General features: G+C 43.9%; 1 protein-coding gene across 2 annotated transcripts; it reads right to left on the bottom strand.

The window, feature by feature from the left end:
- Window positions 1-21,065, bottom strand: hgfa (hepatocyte growth factor a). Of its 2 annotated transcripts, none has more exons than XM_041963980.1 (18): window positions 20,828-21,065; window positions 15,810-15,972; window positions 15,553-15,665; window positions 14,823-14,937; window positions 11,357-11,499; window positions 11,031-11,151; window positions 10,728-10,846; window positions 8,349-8,520; window positions 8,042-8,193; window positions 6,640-6,733; window positions 5,338-5,477; window positions 3,734-3,766; window positions 3,377-3,482; window positions 3,202-3,276; window positions 1,776-1,913; window positions 1,525-1,631; window positions 1,280-1,413; window positions 1-938 (listed from the first exon to the last, which is right to left on the bottom strand). In XM_041963980.1, exons 1-18 carry the CDS (start codon window positions 20,889-20,891, stop codon window positions 762-764), a joined length of 2,166 nt encoding a protein of 721 aa, XP_041819914.1. In that variant the 5' UTR covers window positions 20,892-21,065; the 3' UTR covers window positions 1-761. The 2 variants fall into 2 exon arrangements, with proteins under 2 accessions (XP_041819914.1, XP_041819916.1); XM_041963982.1 differs by having other exon boundaries at window positions 8,042-8,175.
- Between the last annotated feature and the right edge of the window lie 742 nt (window positions 21,066-21,807).

Genomic DNA, 21,807 nt, shown 5'->3' with positions numbered 1-21,807 from the left:
CATTAAATATACTGTGTTTATACAGTTTTTGATTGAGTATATGTCAAAAAAGACTATCACATCCTATTTTATTTATGCTTTACAGAGCATCCCAACTTTTTGCAATCAGGGTTGTAGTAGCTGAATAACATTTATCATTTTTGCTGTAGTATTTGTTAAGTATCTTAGTGTGTTTGTTGACATGAAGGAATACCATAGTCATCCATCCACATCCCTTGTGTTGGAGGTAAAAAGATATGTTTGCAGTCCAGCTCAACAAAAAAATTAAAAAAAAGAAATCCCAGTCACCAGAGGCTACCTCATGTGGTAACCACCAGAGAACTGGGTTCTGTCCATATTCAAGTATATTCCAGGAGATAATACTGAGTCACAAGTCTTATTCTCATTGTCTTTGTTTGCATGGCTTCAGAAATTCTGAACATGTCAAAATACAATTGGTGTGTCATCCATGTGCCCGAGACCTTTGGTTGTAAAAATGATATTAAGGCTAACAACCTGGATGTCTTCATTTGCAAAGTGGAAGAACGGATGAGATTCCATTTGGGTTATCCAGGCTTCAATCACTAATCTCTGTCCTCTCGGTAAAATTCACAAATTCAGCCACAATATCCCAAAATGGCCATTCGCCATAAGGTGATTTTCCTCATTCCTCCCCCGCCGCACACGCTGGAGAGCTGTTGGAATTTGTTGGCCCAAAGCCGCCCCGCCTTTTCGCAGGCCGCGGTAAAGTCATGCATGGAGTCGATTTTCACACCACGCCATCAGTTCCTCTCCAGACTGGGGTAAAGTTTGAACACTTTGTATATCCACTCGGAGTAGAAAGCAACGTTAACAAAGAGCGCAGGCTGCGATGAGGCGCACTTCGTCCTTTGGATGCTCACGCCGATGATGACTTTGCGCTCGTGTTCCTGGCAAACCAACGGACCGCCATTGTCTTTCTGCAGGAGAAAAAGGGTAGCAGAGGACACATCAGAGAGACAGCAAGCTAACGGACATTATACTGCACTGAGCCAAACCCCAAATTTTTTTTTAACATTTAACCCTCAATGGTTTCTCAATTTCATTTGCCACTTTTTAGATATTCCTTGTTGAAACGTCTGCTGCCACCCAAATGCAATGAAATTCACAGTTAGCCAAGATAATCATGAACTTTGATGTCAACCTGTTCCAACTAGATGTCCAGACATTTTCACATTATTTGTTATTTGGCTGAAATGAGGTTTAAAGTTCATTCATGTTGTTTCTGTGTCGATGTAGACATCAGATCGGTGATCCTTACATCACATACGCCTTCGCCTCTGTTGCCGCCGGCACATATTCTGCTTTCCCCAGCATCCCCTTTGATTTGTGAGCACATGCCATTGTTGACCATCGGCATGGTCACAGCGTTCAGCGTCTCATCGTATCCTGTATCTGTAACAGGGAGGGATTAGCAGCGCAGTTGTTAAATGTTGCAGATGTGCTTTTGTTCTGAATAATGGTAACAATGCAAAGAGGCAGCATGTGGGTGAAAGAAGGCAGTACTTTTGGTTTCCCCCCATCCATACATGGTGCAGTTGGTGCCCTCTGCGATGTGACACTCTTTCACTGGGAGATGGATGGTGGAGGCACCTTCAGACACAGGGGCGGGACTACAACACACATAGTAATAGTCAGGAATAAGTGACAATAAAGCATACATACAAAATTAGACAAAATTTTTTCCATATTACTACTTATACTCGAACATTAGGAACTTAAATTAGTGGTAACCGAGTGAGTAGTTGAGAACTCACTCTGCCAGTTTCAGCAAAACCAGGTTGGATCCTTCTGGGCCACAGATCAGGCGCGAGATGCGTAGTCTCGGGTGTCTTGAGGACTCATTGAGTTGGCGCAGACCAACCTGCACACTGTAATCCTTCAGATCTGGAACACTGACCACAACAAGGACCAAGATGTAAGTTGTCGACCTGCAGTAGTGTTGTGTCTAGAGTGGGCATCGGCTCTTTAAAGGATAACTTTCGTTTTTTACAACCTGAACCTTATTTGTAGCATTAAATACACCCATTTACTCACCCAGACAACTTTGGTGGCATTTGGAGTCGTTTTGAAGAAATTAGCCCCAGAGGAGCGGCGCGTATATCCGTATAATGCGAGTAATCGGGGCATCCGTGCGCAGCCTCTATTTAACGCATAATCTGCGGCGAAACTCGTTCATATTCCAATATTTTGTTTTGATATGCTGGTGCTATTCCCCTCTGAGCCCGTGGTGGCATGTTATCAACATCCAGTGTCTCTAGACACCTACCTCTGACGTGGATGATGTCATTACCGAACGCCGGGTGCTGCGAGCAGCCAGCCACAACACGGCTAACTCTGCGACAGTCGGCTACGAATACGCAATAACGAACCATAGCTGTGCCAAACTACAGCTAAACTAGCCGACTGCCGGCTCAGAGGGGAATAGCACCAGCATATCAGAACAAAATATTGGAATATGAACGAGTTTCGCCGCAGATTATGCGTTATATAGAGGCTGCGCACGGATGCCCCGAGTACTCGCATTATATACGGATATACGCGCTGCTCCTCTGGGGCTAATTCCTTCAAAACGACTCCAAATGCCACCAAAGTTGTCTGGGTGAGTAAATGGGCATATTTAATGCTACAAATAAGGTTCAGGTTGTAAAAAACGAAAGTTATCCTTTAAGTAGGTGGCAGGGGTGAACCATGAAGGCTGCTGTCAAGTTGCATTATGGGAAAACCCATACTGGACACTAAAAGGCAGGATATGTTTAAAATTTAAATCCAAAAGTAATATATCATCTATATTGATACTTATCAAGCAAATATGAGCAACACAAAAAGCAAAGTCTCAAAGTTTTCCACAACACACACTGTGACTGAAAGAAGCAGAAAAAAAGCTGCTGATGTACACCATATGCAATATGCAACATGCAATGTTCTTTAAAGCCACTACTTCAGATGTAGAGATACTGTATGTACATGATTGACTCTGACATAGACAGCTGCTGAAGTGAAACAGAGCTGCAAGCAAAACCATCCCGGCCTGTCCGGGAGTGTCAGTAAACAGGATAAACCCTGCATCGTCGCTTCAAACAATATTCAAAAAGAGAAGAAAAGGATAATATTTGAGAGATGGAGTAGTTTTTCAGATGGAGAATGAAAGCGGTATGAGGGGATCAGCGGCTGGAGGATTACCAGGAGGTGAAGCACTGTTGGTCTGTTAAAACCCAGTCTTCTCTGATCAGCGAGCCCCCACACAGGTGAATCTTCCTAAGGAGATTTAAAAGACAGTGGTCCCCATTACGGTAGGTATGAAAGCATAAAAAGGATAAGTGACATCTTGTTGAAACACAGATGCAAAACGACTTACTCTCTTTGGATGCTCACAACCCAGCTGCCGTCTGTGCCTCGCACTTGGTGCCCCCCAACAATTCTGGTGTTTATATGCACAAAGCAGGATATCTTGGGCCTTAGACCTAAACAAGACGACATTTTTTTTATTTTTGCTGCACGTCAGATGGATGCACTATTTACATTTCAAATGGAAAATGTTTGTCAGAACTTGAAAAGGCAAGCATAAAATCGGATTTGTTTAGTCAGGTACAGGAGAACAGAAGGATTTGATAGAAAGAGTAAAAAGGGAAAGGGACGAGATTAGAGATAAAAGGACGAGGAAGAGGAAGAGGACTAGACTGGTGAAAGCCAGATAAGCAAAACCGATACTCACTGTTTGGTGGAGGAGCCACTGTGGCTGATTCACCTGATAGAAGGAAAGAAAAGAGAGACAGTAAGAGGAGACCTCACTGCAGTAGTAAATGAGTCAGACCGCTGACTGTACATTGACACGAAAAGCCGGAAACCTCATTTTTCTTTACTGTAGAAAGACTTATCTCTGCATCGGAATCATTGTTGGAGGCTATAACAGTCGGCAAACCGCAGCAAATAAATTTGCTCAAGACCTCAAAAACTTCATGGAAGATATGTTTTACATTATGGAAATTATTGTGCAGCCAGTTGATGGAGGCGCGTCAGTGCTGCCAGACCGAAACCAGCCAATGAAAATGCGGGGTCCTGCTGCTTGAGTGTGTGTTTTCTCAAATAAGAGGACGACAGCAGAGACCTGCATCTGTTTGCTGTTTGAGCATCGTGTAGTCTCTGCCAATTGGACAAAACCACGGCTAACAGATTACATAAGCCGCCAGCCAAGCAGCACAGGAAAAAAAAAAACAGTTGTGACATTTTAGTTGAAGTCAACAAAGGCTGCAAAGCTAAATCACTTGTGTTATTTTACTGCACTCCACCCGTACAGCAACACTGTCTTCTTCTGTGTACTAAAGGCCAATCTATTCTCTTTCACAAGTGCTGTTTGCAGAGTCGGAAAGGCTCGTGAAATACTTGCTTTGTTTTCTTTTCCAAGCAGCTGGGATCTGACTGCCATTGTTCACATGCTTACCTTTGTTGTTAGTGTCTACCTGAAGGATTAAAGGGGTAAAGATGGCCGATCAGGGCCAAATAATTCCTGGCTGACAATGAAATATCTTCCATGAGAACTTTTGCAAACGACATTGTAAATACAACCCTCATTTACTTTAATCACCATTCATGAGCTTAATTCCATGATGCAGACAAGTGGTCTTCATTTGTGTGGACGCACACACTCTGATGGCATGCAGGACACACGAATGCATATTTAAAAGCAAGTCTATCATCATCATCATAGTGATGAAAAGCTGCTTTGAAGTGTTTGGACAGTGCCAGCTTTTTGAAACCAACAATCCGCACCTGCTTTCTGCAGCAATTAGCCAGGTGCACACAAGTGTGAAAATGTTCAGAGCTCTAAGCAGTCTGCAGATTCTTTTCTCTCCACAATCCTCACATTCCCACTTTTGCAACCAAAACATGGAAAAGTTTTAAACAACAACACTGACGGATGTTTTTTCGATGTTTTTGAATCAAACTCTCACCACTGGAATTAAGCACACACCAGGAAATGTGGCAACCTGTTTGCTACTTGTGAAGGCAACACCTTGCAGGTGTTTTGAGTCTTTGTGCTAAGCTAAGCTAATTAGAAGCTGGCTGTATCAACATATTTACCACACAGACATGAGAGGTATTGATTTTCTTATCCAGCTCTGAGCGAATCATGTCGAGCTGTTCCTTTAAGGGTCTGCTAAATAGATCACTAAAAAGGTGCACAAGATAACATGCATCATTCGCATCCTGTCTACTGTGATCAGCTAAGGGCCTGCTAATATTTATGGCTGATGTAACACAGATGTATCTGCTGCTTCAGAGAAAAACAGAAGAGACAAGGTTTTTTAAGCCACTCACAGTGCTTCAGTTTGCAGTAGTCCCAGACCAAACGGTTATTTGGATTGGTGTAACACCAGGGGCCATGCTTGTCCCGGTCCGGGTTCCGGCAGTAGTTCATCTCCAGCCCTACATGGGATTCTGTAGAGTGAGAATCCCCACTGTAAAACACACAAATACAGATTCTCATCTTCCATTTGTTATTTTGCACACAGTGTATCAGAACTAACACTGGGCCACGTCTCATAAAGATTCATACACACTCTCGCACTCTAAAAACACACAAGCATGTCGCACACACCGTCACACACACATGCACACTGTGAGTAACCACGGTATGCTTGGAAAGTCTGACTCTGGCTTTCCTATAGTGCAATGAACCCTCTGCATTCGGTACACATAGCCCATAGAAGGAAACGCAGAAATTTGTGAAGAGTGCTCATGGGAGTATGAAAGTATGCACTCCAAGCATTCAGCGGGGCTCAGACCAGCAGGAGCCTATGGAATGATTTGGTTGTGCTCCCGATGTGTAGCAATTCACGGCTAATTGTGTGTCTTTTTGCAACGATCCTCTTGGCTCTAAGAGAACCAAATGTAATCTTCTCAGATGTCCGAAATATCACTGAGAAGCAATTACTAAGCAGGAGTCTGGACACACACGCACACTAAAATAATACAAAGCAATGGGCAACAATTTGTCAGGGGGTGAAGATAATTTCACTTCCCAGGAGAATGTTAAACAAGCTGTAGCTCTCAGCAGTTTTTCCTGGGATGACCCTTGACCTTGAGCAGGGTAGACTCGCTGGCTGCAGTCTACGCGAGGGAGCTGATTGGCTTTGATCTACTTTCCTCAGAAAGCACTTCCTGGGGTCATAGGTCGGCTCTGGAACATGTCCATCTGTCTGTGCCATTTTGGCTTTTAAAATTCCTGTAAATTAAGTAATTCCAACAGCCTGACTTAAGCATGAAGCAACAGCCCTGGAGTGGGCAACCTTTCCGTCAGGATGGGTCACTTGGAGAGCACCCCGGGGTTTTCCTCTCGTCAGTTAGATGAATAATAATTGGGCCTGGTATTGACCCCTGAGGAACCCCCGATTTCCTCTCGCTGTTTGTTTTCACTGCTCGGCTTCATTCATATGGAAGGGACTTTCACAAGGCAATGGGAGCTAAGTTGTCAACAAATACTCATCAAATGAGCTCAGAAGAATGTCAGTCTCTCTAAGAAATATCTCCAGTGTTGCTCAGTGCAACTCAAGCTTGATTGAGAGTAAACAGAAGGAGCAAAACAACGTAGAATAAGTGAAGAATAAATGACTCTGTTACCTGTTTATGTGATGTGACCAGTCTGCACAGGGAATCCCTGATCGAGTTATAGATAAAGTGCCCCGGTACGTCTCTCCGTTGTTTTCATAACACTCTGAGGAAGAACAGGATGAAGTTATTTTATACCATCTTGTTAAATCGTCCCAGGAGAAACACAATTACTGAGATCAGCAGTTTCTCAAACACCTAAATGCAATCAGTGAGTGGACATACTCAAAGAACCGCGTGCATGATTTGGGTGGTGGTCTTTCTCAATGATGCAAGCAAAACATAATCAAGTTCATAATTTTGGCTTCTCTTTGTGGTTTGGATCAATTTGAAGTCAGGGGGGCCCATGCAACCGGTGGTTCTCAAATATAATAGGAAAATGAAACCATACTACGTCTGTTCTTAACAGAATCAGATGAGGGCCGATAGTAACTAACAGACTGGCTGCAGTTTGACATGTGCGGTCTTCTCACTGTAAATGTAAAGCAGAGAAACATGGGAAATGACAGCGAGCACTATTCAGCCAAAGTCTGGTGTTTTTGTTCTTCCACGAAATGGAATTCATTGGGCAGCATGCTGCCAAGTGGCCCAGTCCTACGGGAGCAATATACAAAGTGTCTGTGTAACTCCACTTTGCAAAAACATGACATGGCTTTTGAAGCATTTATAGGTCCGTGTTTCAATCCCATTATTCAAGAAACAACATGGAAAGCCTGTCGTAATTTACAACATGTTTGCCATTCTTTTGAAGCTCAGCGTATAAAAAAAACTGATAGTTTAAAGGAATAGTTTGACATTTTGGAAGATACTGTACACGTTGCGTTCTTGCTGTGAGCCAGATGAGAAAATCACTCACACATCTGTAAATGTGCAGCCAGAGCCACCAGCCTGTTAGCTTAGCTTAGCATCAAGACTGGAAACAGGGGGAAATAGCTAGCCTAGCTCTGTCAAGATGTAACAAAATCTGCCCATCAACACCTCTAAAGCTCATTAATTATCACAGTTTGTTTAAACCATATGAAAATCTACATGTAAAAACAGAAAGGTGTGGTTTTACTACATGTTATGCATATTTCTTGGCCAGGCAATGTGACTTCCTGGAGTTTTTGCTAGTAGTTACAGCCCACAACTTCCTGTAAAACCACAACTTATTGTCGCTGTGAGGACTAAATAAACAAGAAATAATGAAGAAATTAGCAAACTTTAGGTGCTAGATTACCTTTCAATAGAGCCAAGATAGCCATTTCCCCCTTTCTCCAGTCTGTGTGCTAGGCTAAGCTAACCAGCTCTAATTACATATTTACTGTACAGACATAAACGTGGCACCAATTTTCTCATCGATCCCTTCCAAGAAAATCAATTAGCGTATTTCCAAAAATGCTGAACTGTTCCTTTACAGTGTGCAGGAATTTACCTGTTTTTTGAGTGGCCTCAGCATCACACCTGGGGATGTGGGTGCAGTTGGCTATCCTCTGATTAGGGTCTGTAGTGAAGCACCATGGGTAATCTGCACCATCAGGGTTACGGCAGTAGTTCTCTCTGAGGTCTCTATAACACATACACAAACTACAATTTAAATGATGGTGCTGATTCCCTTTCATCACTTTTCCCTTTTGCATTTTAACAGTCAAATGCACAAAATGAACAAATCAACTCCACAACATTTAAGCCAAGAGGATTGAATCCGAGCTGTCAGGGGCCGTGAGGCAAACATTACTCACTTGCATTTGAAGTTTTGAGGAAGAAAGGAGTGGTTATGGGGAAACTGGGAGTCCCAGCGCTGACACGTCACACCCTCTGGAGTGACATTCATTGTGCCTCGGTAATCTGCCCCCTCTCCCTGGACACAGGATGTCGTCGCATTGACAACTGTGTCCTCGCTCGAGTCAGTGTCTAGCAACGAAAGAGAGAAGACGTCGAAATTGTGACTGTGAGTGGAGGCGAGAGGAAGAGGGCACAGGGAGAGTTTGCTAAAGAGGGGAGACAGAGAAACCGAAGGCAGGAAGGGGGGAGGGAGGGAGAGGAGGAGGGAGATATTAATCCCCAGAAGAATGTGTCATGTTTAACCTAGAGACAGATGATCAAAAACAGTAGCACCCCCCCCTCGTTTCAACTGCGATAGGAAACTTCTTGTGTATCCACAACACTGGTGCCCCGCATTCTTGCACGTAGAGACATCCAAAACAACATGCAGTTATTTAACTTGCACTCAGCGTCACAGGTTGTTGACAGAAAAATCTGGAGCCTGCTCGTATTTATGGATACACATTTGCTTCAACATTCAACATTTTGAAATTCTGTGTCTGGTGTATTTGTTTATTGCAGCCCGACCAAAGATATCACATCCAAGCCGGTCCGGCAGGGGCAACTTTATCCACCGGACAGCTATTCCAAACATCTTCAGATGGAATTCTGCTTTTCAGCAGCGCAGGGATTGCAGCACATAGGGAGCGACTTCTCCCCGCTGGATTTCTGTCTCTGTTTCTTTAGCCTTTGACAAATGAGATTGGGAGAAGACGGAGGAGGAAAGGGGAATGTTTTGAAGCAGAAATGAGAAAGCGGATGGAAAAGAGGGATTCTTTGGCTTGATGTAATGCATGCCAGTGTCTGTGTGCACTGTGTAGTACAGGTCAGTGGTTTTTATCTTTCTGAGGGCAGGCATTGAGGGATGCACACATCTGGACAAATGCAGATCCTCCGCCCTCGCCGTAAATCATTACATGTACTGTAAAGTACGTGTGTGTGTGTGTCTGACAGAGACAAAGAGAGATGCTCCTTCAAAGAAAGAAATGAACAAATTCTCCACTGGTGTAACCTCGTTTTGGAGTCAATTCTTCTTTTCCCTTTGTCTTTTGTATTATGTATGAAGGCAAAAGTTATCTAAACTACAACTCAGTCAGTCTGCCAAATGTGATATGACTCTGGTAAAGTTATGTTTTTTATCCCCTCAACATACTGTGTGTCTATTATATCAAACACATTATGGCTGCAAGTGCTAATTACTTTCAATATTGATGAATCTGTTTTTATTAATTTATTTTTTGTCTATAGAATGGCTGAAAATAGTGAAATAACACAATTTCCATAAGCACAAGGTGACCTTTTTTGCTTGTTTTGTTAGTCCAAGATCCAAAATGTAGTGATATAAAATAGAGAAAAGTCAAATTCCTCAAATTTCAGAGGCTGGAACCAGAGAAAGTTTGCCATTTTCTTTCTAAATAACTTAAGGTTACTTGCATAACCCTGGTTCCCTCTGTCTTTATACCTACGGCCTCCTTATATACTGTATAATGCTAAGACATCTCCCTTAGTTTTTCATTTGAATGGAGATCTGATGACTGTGAGGGCCATAGCATAGCATTCACATCATTTTCATGCTCATCAAACCATTCAGCGACCCTTTGTGTCTGGTAATGCAACATCTGCATTCATTATGTTCCCCAATTCCACATTTCCTTTAACTCGTCACTTCTTTGTACATATACTGATTTTCATACCACTAAAGCAACTATTAGACCTTCCGATGGCTGTGAGAGGCATCTCGGCATAGTAGCCTCTATTGTAACACTCCATTTTACAGCCTTGTCATCTGTGAGTGGTCTCAGTAAAACACTTCTGGCTCTCTGAAGTCAGACCCTCCCCTTTACAAACAACCTATTTATTCTCCCTTGTTGAGGTAGAAGGAGTTGAAGCCAACCACCACATGAAACACTCAGCCGGGTAAACAAAAGTCTTATGAGGCTCCGCAGGGGAAAAGAGGGGCTTTTTACTCAGCTCACGGCAACTACCCCAAAACCACCAAAGTCTTGTATGTTACAAACCCCCTGGCATCCTCAAACCACTAGCTGGTAGTGCCCGACCACAGTCTGTCTGTTCTAAAAGCAGGAGAGGGATCCTCAACACTGTGTCCACTTTTGGATGTTAGAGTGGATTCCTAACTGCATGACACATACTGTTAGAGGGTTATAAGGGTGCTAGACATTAAGAAGGGTCATAAATCAGAGTTAAACAATAATTTGGTCTTCAGTTGATTTGTTGAAGACTTTGTCCACAAAACCGAAGCCCCAGATTTGGAGCATATACAGCATGTAGGGCCTTACCACACACGGTGATGTTGCAGTACTCCCACGGAGTTTTGGGATCCATGGTGTAGCACCAGGGCCGGAGACGATTATCTGGGTTACGACAGTAGTTGTCCTTTAAATCTTTGTCCCGATACCTGACAGAGGAGACACAGGGGACACAGGCAGGGAGGAAAATAGGGGGGAGAGAAGTAAGTCATAACAACTGGTGAGGTCTACCTCTCCTGAGCATTAGCGTCATTTCTTTAAGCATCTGTCATGGGTGTGTGCAGCACTGTCCGTGAGAAAGGTTAGCATGTGATTATCAGCTTTGCAGCTTACTTTTTAGGCTGGAAGTGGTGTTTGTGAGGCCTTGTTGAGTCCCATCTCTGGCACTCCTTGCCACTCTCTGTATGGTCCATTCTGCCCCGGTAATCTTCCCCGTTGCACGTCATGCAGACTTCTATCAATACAGAAAGCAGCGTTTATCAAAGCTTTCTTTTCTTGCGTAATGATGCAAACACAGTTTATTAGCTCAAGAGGGAAATAAACTATAGAAACACGGACTCAATGTTAGAGCACCTCTGGAAAAGGTACATGACGGCTACTTAGGTGAGTTATTTTAACTGAATCCTATTGTCCAGTGATGTCGTTTGGGAGGGTCTTACCCTCTGAACACTGTGGTATGCCACACTCCTCAGCTCGAACGTTGGGGTCTGTGGTGTAGCACCACGGACCACCGGGATCGTTGTTGGGATTCCTGCAGAAGTTCTCCCTCAGGTCTTGCATTGGGTACCTATCAGGATAAAACCTACAGGGGAGTAGGCACACATTATTTAAAGTGTTAACTGATACTATAAGCTGTACAAATAAATTCTCTGGAGTCCTTACACACTTGGCTGCTCCGCTGGTGTATACACTGCTGTACCTGCCTGCTAGTGCTCTCAGTAACAAGCCAAATAAATTCAAAAGGCATTTACATTAAGACGTAAGGCTCATTCTGAGAAATCCCAGTGCCTTCAGTGTGACCAGGTTACATTTTAAATCCCATAATGAGCCCTCACAGGAGTCTTATGCAAAGTAAGTCATCAATATGTTTCTTCTCTCCAGGTTTGCACCTTTTGCATGATCGCCTTACTGATTCCTACCATATCCCAGCTCCCTCATGTGTGAAGCAGCCAGACTTTGTCACAGCACAGTAACCACCAACAGCACAGAACAATGCTATGAACCACTTGGAGCAGCCCAAGCAGGTCTTTTGCTGGCAGCCTTTGAACCTGTTTAAACCTAATCCCTCTCTGTCAATGGCTACACCACGTCGCTGTATGGCTGAAAGTAAAAGAACCTGGCTAATCCAAACATATGGGATGTAACAATGGGGAGCGGCATGGGATACTAAATGGACAGTGCATGAAATTCTTCTTCTGTCATGGCAGGATGATGAAAAGCTGGCATGTCAGCACCCCCTGATCCATGCTGACCACATTCCCCCTCCCACCCAGGGAGACAGAGAGGGAGGACGGGGGGAAAAATTGTGTGCACAGGAGAAAGGTAAGAGAAGCAAGCAAAGTGACTTACAGAAGTGCTTAAAAAAATAGAAAGTGGGCATAATGGAGCGAGCAAAAAGGCGGGAGATCAGTGCTTAATTGATGATGTAAAAAGAAACAAGGAAAGAAGGAAAAGCAAAAAGAACCACCCTCCCTTCAGCAGCTTGTCTGACCACTCTACCCCAGACAATGACTCTTTTCTTGGGGGAGTCGGCGCTGCTCTCCCCTCCGTGCCCTGGGGCTTACACAAGACTTGCAGACTAATGCACAACATCATTCAACCCAGAACTAGGAGAAATCTCAAGCATCTAACTCAGCCAAAAAGAGAGAAAGACGAGGAAGGTCCTGAGCTACAGATCATAGTCCCACCTACAGAATAATACGACAGACTAACAGCAAAAATTCACTCATGCATGTAACTAAGACACAGCAGTCTGCCAAGCACCAAAACTCACATCTGTTGTGTGTAACTCACAGGCAAAAGATATTTCCATCATAATACAGTATCCTTAATTTATAAATGGAATTACAAGGTTCCTCACTTTACAAAAAAGCCTGCATCTGGTGAGAGTCCGTAAAAGGCCGCGGCATGGGAGCAAGTTAGCCATAATGATGTTGTGCTAACAGATGTTGGCCAGTTATTCATCTCCTTGCCAAGGTCTGCTCCCATCGGAGGCAGACACTATGCACACATGCTTCGCTCTCCGGGCCGGCTAAACATGTTGGCTGGATTTTGGATATCACTAAAGATGAAATCTAGACCTGAAGTAACTGCTGCGAAATGTCTCGCAAACATGCACCTGGTGATGATGGAACAATCGTGGCCATGCTTCAATGCAACGGCGTCCAGCGGAATAACGTTTTCAGGGATTAAAGCAAGAAAGCGGGGAATCTTCAGACATCCATAATGACTTTTGGAAGCAGGGTGCAGCAGCTCACATCTGCTTTAGTGTCCTGAAAAGAACAGCTTGAAATTTGGGGAAATGAGAGTTAGATGAGAACAACGCTCTCATTTTTGTCTGCTAAATGTCCAAAGGTAACAAAATGTGCATACCTGCACCTCTGAAGCTCACTAATTATCAAGTTACCATCAGGCGAGTCACGCTGTTTCCCCGTATCAAGTCTTTCTGCTAAGCGAAGCTAAGTGGAAGCTTCGTATTTAGTGCATAGACATGAGAGTGGTATCAATCTCCTCATCCAACTCTCTTCCCAGTGGAAATGTGTGGAAAAATAAAAGGACGTCTCTTTGGGAATAAATAAATGGCTGCAATGTTATCTATTATTATTAATATGAGCAGAAATTTTCCATTCCATTTCATTCTCCACGCTTGGCCGGGCATCAGTGCACACTTCTTTCAGAGCCTCAGTTCAAACGCTAAATATAGACAACAGGTGGAAGTCCCATTCCTGGAGGGGAACCTCCTGAGAAATCACCCCTGGCCCACGGTGGTCGGTCAAGCATGAAAATAATAGTTACCTGAAACTCAAATGGTGCGTGGTTCATTACGGCGGTAATTCTCACACAGCAGGACAGTCCCATGTTAGGTAACCCCACAGTGGCACTAAATCTCCCCTAAGTAAGGCTCCCCTTGACCCTTTGAAAGTTAAAAGTTGCTGACAAGCCAGGGCGACGACGTCGGACGTTACATTGGCCATGTGGGACGGGGACTGGAACAGTGTGTCAAATAAACAATGACAAAGTATTGCTAATGTGAAGAGCTGCTTCTGGAAGAGAGGGGAGGATGAGGAGCAACACTGTTATAATTGCGGGGGATCACTGGACATGTATTTTCTCTCAGCACGTCTGTGACTTTGCGAGCTCAGCTGGACAACAGACAGAACATGACTTCAGTCTATAAATTTTAGCTCTTTCTTTCTTTCTTTCTTTCTTTCTTTCTTTCTTTCTTTCTTTCTTTCTTTCTCCATCTCCATTCTGTCTGTTTTTCCACCCTGCACTTCAAATCCTTATTTCTCTGTTTCTCAACCCCCCCCCCCCCCCACCACCACCACAGTTAAAATATCTTGTAACTAATGAGCCCCGCTAATGAGATGCTGGGCTGGCACAGAACCACCGTCACAAACTCGCTGATCTTGCCTCGTTTGTAGCCGAGATAAAACATCTTCGGGGAAACACCTGATGGCCTACAGTGCCGCAGAAAAGCAGCGAGAGCACATCCTTGCACGTGTTGAAAGAAATCTGACTTATCTCTGGCTAAACGTTCGCCCGTCTCCCAGCCTCCGCCTTCCCTTAACCCCCGAGGTGCAAGGGGATGATCTGAACGTCAATAAATCAGCTGCTGAGGCCTGTTCAATATCAGACACAGAGAAACAGCGAAGGAGCATCCAGGAGAGCGGTGGAAGCCTAAACATTAGAGAAGCTGGCTTTTAAGGCTGCTGGTTCAAATCTACAGGAGTCTGGCGAGGGGAAGTGAATGATTATCACCTTCCACTCCTCCAGAAGTGTCACGCAAGCAAAGCATTGCGCCCTCCAGGCGACGTGTGAATGTTTTCCTCTCATGAATAACCCCCATTCCCACAAAAAAGGTGCTTTTTGTTGCCTTGCTTGTTAGAATAAGAGAGGACTTACGTGTGCTCGTTGATGTTGTTATCTGCCCAAGCTTGGCAAGTGATGTTTGACTTCGTCCAAGACCTCCTCCCTCTGTAGTTGTCCTTGGTGCCGATCATACACTCCCTTATATAATCTGAGTAAGAGCGAAGGCATAAAAAGCATTTGAAAACATCCATTCATGTTCTCACTTTGATACAAGATGTCTTTACAGGGCGTTTAGTCAATTAAAAGCTGATTCGCGTTCGCTGCCTTGACCACCTGGGCTATATTTTCCCATGTATGGTCAATAAGACGTTTTTACAGCGAGCGTTTTAGTATGACCCAACTTGCTATTTCCAAAACAGACAACTCCCTGAAGTTCATTAAATGTCACCGCGGGGAGTTTCCATAAATTTCGCAGTAAATTCTAAAGTGTTAGATTCCACAGCCTGCAGTGGAGAAAAGCCCCTGAGTTCGAACTGTAAACAATTAATTTTTTTGTTTACACTCCACTTTAGTCCGCTACATGTTTATGCATGCGCCACTGCCCGCCGCGGTGATTAAACGGCGGGAGGGTGAGAGGGGGGTTGGTTGCAATTATTGTGTCAACAGAAAAGCCAAAGACCTTAAAAACTGGAGAGCCAGTGCAACAAGCATAACCTGCAATCACCAGCAACCGATTTGCCCACATAAATCCCTCCCTGCACCTGAGCGTTCTCATGAGAAAAACCCCACAGCGCGTAAAGTCAACTTTAGGAGGCTCACTCACCTTTTTTTTCATACAAAGTAAAGCTGACGTTGGCCTGCTTCTGCACACCGTGGCTGAAACGGTCAAAGGGAAGCAAGTGGCATTTCCTGTTGTGCCGTTGAAAGTTGAAAGCCCTGCAGAAGCACACAGGAAGTAGTTGAGAGATGAAGAATTGATAAACACCGAAAATATGTAAATAGTGCGCGTACAAAGGAGGAGCGAGGGGAACGTGGCCATGAAGAAACCACGTGCTGGATTTTTGGGAAAATGTAACTCACCTGCAGTTGAAGTTTTTCTTCACCTTCTTGCACTTGCGGGCGCAGTGTTCCTGCGACCGGCTGTTTCGTACCAAAGGGGGCTGAGGGCAGTCTGTGCAAACCAGCATGTGACTCTCAGTCTTCTCATACGTCTGTAACGACTGATGAGACTTTCTACAAAAACCTGCAAGAACAAGAGAACACGACGTGAGGATTCCTGTCTGCATGTTTTGGATTCACTACCAGGCTGGATGGTGACGGGCCTGCTGATGCCGGGTTCATCTCGTATGGGAGTTACAGTTCCTGTGTCCTGTAAATAACGTTCACATGAACATCCACGTTGCAAGCATGACTGATCTTCCTGAAAGCTCTGAGTGCTTAATAATAGGGGATTGGCAACAGGCAGAACAGGCAAGCAAGTATGCATGATCACATCAGCCACAGCACCGAGCTATAACCCACATTTTATGGATATTGTGCTAGAATGTCAGCACTTTTAACCCTTTACATGATCAGCTTTTCGTGAATGCTTGCAAGCCTTAAACACAGGTTTCTTCCCCATCTCTACCCTCCATCCAATATGGCATGAGCGCTGCATACTGTAAGTGCTGCTACAAGGACTAATATCAACAGTATTGAATTCTACCATATTAATGTTATTAAAATATATTTATATATATATACATGTATAAGATAAAATATTGTGTTAAAATCTAGTTAAGCGTTTGTTCAACCAAAGAAAAACCTTCTGTTTGTATTCCTTTCAGAGCCTTTGCCACTAATAATAATATAAATAATTGTGCAATATTGTATACAATGATACCATGAAACTGCTATTTTCTGAGAGAGTTATGATACCGTGAAAGTCTCTTACCGTTGCTACCACACTGTGCTTTACACAGTTTTTTTTAATGGATCTGACCAGGGTGTCTGGATTCCTCACCTTGCCATTTACTTCCTTGTCATCACTGAATATCACTTTCCTCTACAGGATTATTTCACGGCATGTGGCTCAGAATAACAGAAAAAATAAACCATCTTTCAAAGAAACCATTTTAGGGGGCGTCTTGGTAGCCAAGGGGATCCCTGATCTGGTTCTGTCCGAGGGCCTTTGCTGCATGTCTTTCTCTTCCCTCGTTTGCTGACTGTGCAAAAAGACAATTTCTAAGAAACCATGTGGAATTATTATCCTCTCCACTGACAAAGCATCAAGCATTACTCATAGCCTGGGAGACATGGGCAGACATTTCACTGCTGCTGTCAAGGCGCTGGGGATGAAGAATAACTTGTTGAATCGATGAGAATATCAGTTTTCTCTTGGTTTGACTGTTGGAACAGCAGGAGGCGTGAACACCAGCAACAGGGTCTTGGCATGGAGGAGACGGAGCAAAGATGAAATTATGTCACTGTCATGCATTGAACCGGGTGGCCAGCTGTCACCGAAAGCATCCTTCAATTACAGTTTGCCTCCAGCCCCGTGCTTGTTGGCACGTTAGCATCCGCACTGCTGAATCATACTGAAACACCGCCGTGAAAGTCCTGAATTCCTCAAAAGCTGCATGGCCCTGAGAGAACATTTCTTTAGATCCTGCTTTGATCGGCCAAACCCGAGTTCAACAAAGCATGCATGAAGTGTGTCCAGGATATAGACTGTGCGGAGCTTTGCTGATGCTCCACTCCTTCTAATGACCAGCAGGGGGCGACTCCACTGGTTGCAAAAAGTCCAGCTTTATGTAAAATTTTAAGTAAATGACTCTACTTCTAACTTGATTAATTACCTTAGAAAACAGTTTTCTAATGAGTTTATGGTCTCAGTCTCTAGTTTCAAGTCTTCTTCAATACAGCATGATGTTCTTCTTGTAAATTGAGTTCCTATGTAGAGCAAAATAGACGATAAAGCAGGGTATGTGTTAGGACCTGGCTACATTTTGATTGACAACTCGCTATTGCAGCGTGTCCTCGGGTTCTCACTCAGACTAGGATAGAGGTGTAGCGATGCGTATCCCCGGCTCCACCCTGTTGTCCAACTATGGTCACTTCTGGCTCCAAACACCACAATGACCATAACGCCAAACTTGAGGTTTCAAAACAGTAGTCCAGAAATGGATAGGTGACGTCACAGTGGGTTTACACCTCCTCCAGGATCAAAGTCCAGCTCAAAAAGCCCCCCAGCACTCCTGCTTGAAGCCGCCTGAGCACTGCAGAGTGGGCGCTGAGCTGTGCAGACAGCCAAGAGAACAGAGTGATGTCCATCCAGCAGGCTGATGTGCTCCGGTGCCTCAGTCGGTGATTTAAAGCTCATGAAAGCATATCTCATATTTTACTGCTTTCAGAAAGGGCCAAAAATCAGCTGTCTCTCCCCACAATTTTTACTACTTTGCGGCATTTGTTCTGCTGCAGTTTCACGTTATTGTAGATAAATTCAATGGACGCCCGTGATTCCTGCAGAAAGCCCTTTCAATAACTTGCATTCATGACTCCTTAACAGTCTTCTTAGGAGTCCTGCTGTTTAACTGCAGTGACGTCGTGTCGTCATTTTCATTTCAAGCAACGAGGGTGATGTTTATTTTCAAGGGAACAAAACAAGATGCTGTCAGAATTCCTTTTCCCCCAGGGGGGCTTTAATGTATTTCACCATTTCTACAAACTAACAAAGCTTTATGTGTAATTCTATCAATAGTCTCTCAGCTATTGGCATCCAAAACATAGTAAAAAACATACAGAATGTGGAAAAATGGAAAACTGTCATTTGTTGAGAGCCCCTTCTTTGGAAGACGTACATCAAGAGCGAATGCTGTCATTGCAAAGACATAGCATAATGTATAGGAGAGCCAAGGGGGTTCAAAAGCAGGACAAAACCATATTTTAAGGCCAAATCCTCTGTGATATACAAATCATTCATTTTTACCTCGTGGAAAAAAGTTAAGAGCCCATCCTTCAGCAGAATGGAGCTCTACTGTGAGCGCTGTTTCTGAGTGCCACAGCAACATCTTCACACGCATTACGTGTTTAGTTACAATACTTTTCCGTTTATAATTAGGGGCAAGTGCGATATAAATCACACCGGAAAATCTCATGCTACCGAGTTACAGCTCCATGCTCCAGTGCCAAGACCCGACACAAGGCGTTGTGTGTGTACTTAGGATACTGTAAACTGTGGAGCGTTTAGAGGCTCCTCATGGTTGAAAATGGTTTTTGGGGAGAACGTGTTATTAATGTTTGGCCTCCACTGGACCACATCTGGCACTCATCACAGTGTTGTTCCAGCCCTGATGTCTGGCCAGGCTGCTCAATTAGATTTCACTTAGTCTCTTCCTCTCCTTGCAGTCAGACTCCTGCTATCTCCAAATCCCAAACATTTGCTGAAGTCGGAGATTATAATAAAATGTGCTCAATGGGCGAGTGCGAGGGAGGCGAGATTTAATGGGAAGAGGCAGCAATAGCTTCGAGGAACAGGTTCGAGGTCCAGGTTCGGCTTGAAAAAATGTAGAGAGGAAAGGTGAGGGACTCTGACCTTCCTCAGAAACTTCCACTTGGGTGCCCTTGAGCAAAGAACTTAAGTGTCAGCTGGATAAGTATTTTAGTCAAGCTTTCCTGCAAAATAAACTGTCTGATAATCACGGATTGTGGAGGGCAGCGTTGAGGAAAAACTGTATTATATGAACAACAGGAAAGTAGCAGGTTAAAGGTGTGCCTCTGTCTGGGAATTAAGCAGACATTACATCTGCTTCAGAGAGCAGAATGTGGAGCTGGGCTCAGCAGCCAGATGTTATCCCCCTCACCCTCTCGCTCTCCCTCACACACATGCACACACACACACCCCTTTTCTATCTCTCTGTAGGGACAGACGCACGCAGGCCGGAGCGCGCATTTTATACTTTCCCCAACTCCAGAGCGGTCAGAGGTCAGGGTCGGCACCCCTGGAGGTGGTAACTATGGATTCAGTGCTTTACCCAGTGACATGTCAGCGGGGCGGATGTTGGCCGGGACACCCTTTGTAAGCACATGATAATCTGGGCTTCATAAAACGAACCGGAGCTCGTTTGGATGAGCTTTAAACGACGCGTCGTGTGAGCGCCCGGAACATTACAAGTAGACCTGCGCTGCGTCCCCTCAGCAGCTGGCGTCAGGCCAACAGATGCAGCGGCGTCTATTCCTGAAATCACCATGACCTATATAAAAAGTTTAATGACAAAGCAGTAACATCAGCAGATGCACTTCAAACCGAGCGCTCTGGCACGGGTTACTACATTTTACGCAGCTGGAATGGCACGGTGCGCCGAAACTTTCCGATTGTCTAACACCACTGCACAAAGTAACTCAGATGAAGCAATTACACTGATCTTTACATTGTTTGTTACTGGCGACTAGAGCTAATGCTGAACTGAATTAATGAGATCTGCAAGGGGATCAATATAAGGAGGCGCAGAGTCGCTCAGTTCATTCAAAGTGTCACTGTACAAAACAGGTACAGAGACTCATCCTCTTTCTCATCCTCTTTCTCATCTATAGAATATATATATATATATATATATATATATATATATATGTGTGTGTGTGTGTGTGTGTGTGTGTGTGTGTGTGTGTGTGTGTGTGGTGTGTATGTATGTATATATAGCTTTAAGTGAGTTCTCTTCACAAACCTTACAATAATTAAGTGTGAGTGAGCCGAATTAACAGTGCAAGACAGGGCTTCTGATCAAGTTCATATAATTATAATGAATAAAGAGATTATATTTACACAGCAGGGTGTAGATCTTTTTAAGTAAACTGCTTCAACCCCACGTCCTCACTGACTAAATCCAGTTTTAAAATCCCATTTTTTTTGCCTACTTTTGCAACTTTTATTAAGTTTCATTTCTTTATTTTTCGGTGTCATTTCTTGACTCTCTCTCCTGTCTGCTTCTCACTTTCCTGCACAGAAACTATGCAAGAAAAGAAGGAAACAAATCAGATTTCAACATGTGACTAAAATTAGTCACAGCATACACACAGATATTCAGCATCCACCTATAGAAGCACAGCTCTGCTTGTCTTACCTGTATCCATGATTGTGACCACAACACACACCAGAGCTTGGTAAATCCATACGTTTGTCCTCATGGTTTTAGGAACTTGAAAGCTGGTTAGAATCCGGATTAACTGGGCGACAGACTCGCTGGTTGTGTGAAGTCCAGAGTGGCTGATGACCAGCAGAAGACTCCCTCACGCAGATGCCACTCTCCCAAGAAGCCACACGTCCTCGGTTCAACCCCCCCTTTACTTTACTTCAGCTTGTGCTCCTCTGTGTCAGCGTCTCTCCCTCCAGCGTCAAGTCCCCTGGAATAAATACTGCAACTTCCGGTTATAATTTCAAAGTAAAACCGGATGTGACTCACGCGCCTTTTTGTTCTGGTGTGGTGATATCACTGGTGATCCGACCAACAAATATTGTATGTTTCGCCTGATGCATCTTATTTCTGTATGAGTCACTCAAAAATCATTAAAACACACCAATGGGCACAATCCCACATACTGCACTGTCAGTGGCACCAAGTGTGTATTAATCCACATCTGAAAATAGTGCCCAACAAATGCATGATAGACTACTGAAAAATACAGGTGTTCTAGGAAGTTTCTGAGCCTTTTCTAATGGTCAAAATCAATCTCTTTGGGACCCATTTTTAAAGACTCACATCTTACCAAGAATGCCAGTCTTATTTTCTAAGGCCATTGAGAGGTAATCTGTAATAAACGGAATCAAATTCTTTTTACCTCAAATTCTCCCTATCATCAAAAGAATTTTTAACATATTTCTATAAGCATGTGGGCTTAAGCAAGATTCCATTCATCAAACAAGTCAGCCAGAATAAGCCAACAGTGATAGAATAATGGTTCAGCTGTTCTGAACACCCCCCTCCTCCAATATGTGCAGCTTTGAAATGAAACTTTGGTGATTTGCTTTTATTTTGAAAGTCACATTTGCCATTTGCCAGCCATGCTGTATTTTGGCTAAAGGAACATGTTTGGAGAGCACTTT

This window comes from Chelmon rostratus, chromosome 22 (assembly GCF_017976325.1).
Source record: "Chelmon rostratus isolate fCheRos1 chromosome 22, fCheRos1.pri, whole genome shotgun sequence".
Lineage (NCBI taxonomy): Eukaryota > Metazoa > Chordata > Actinopteri > Chaetodontiformes > Chaetodontidae > Chelmon > Chelmon rostratus.
Note: the sequence above shows the minus strand (reverse complement) of the source record. Positions and strands in the feature narration are given on the sequence as shown.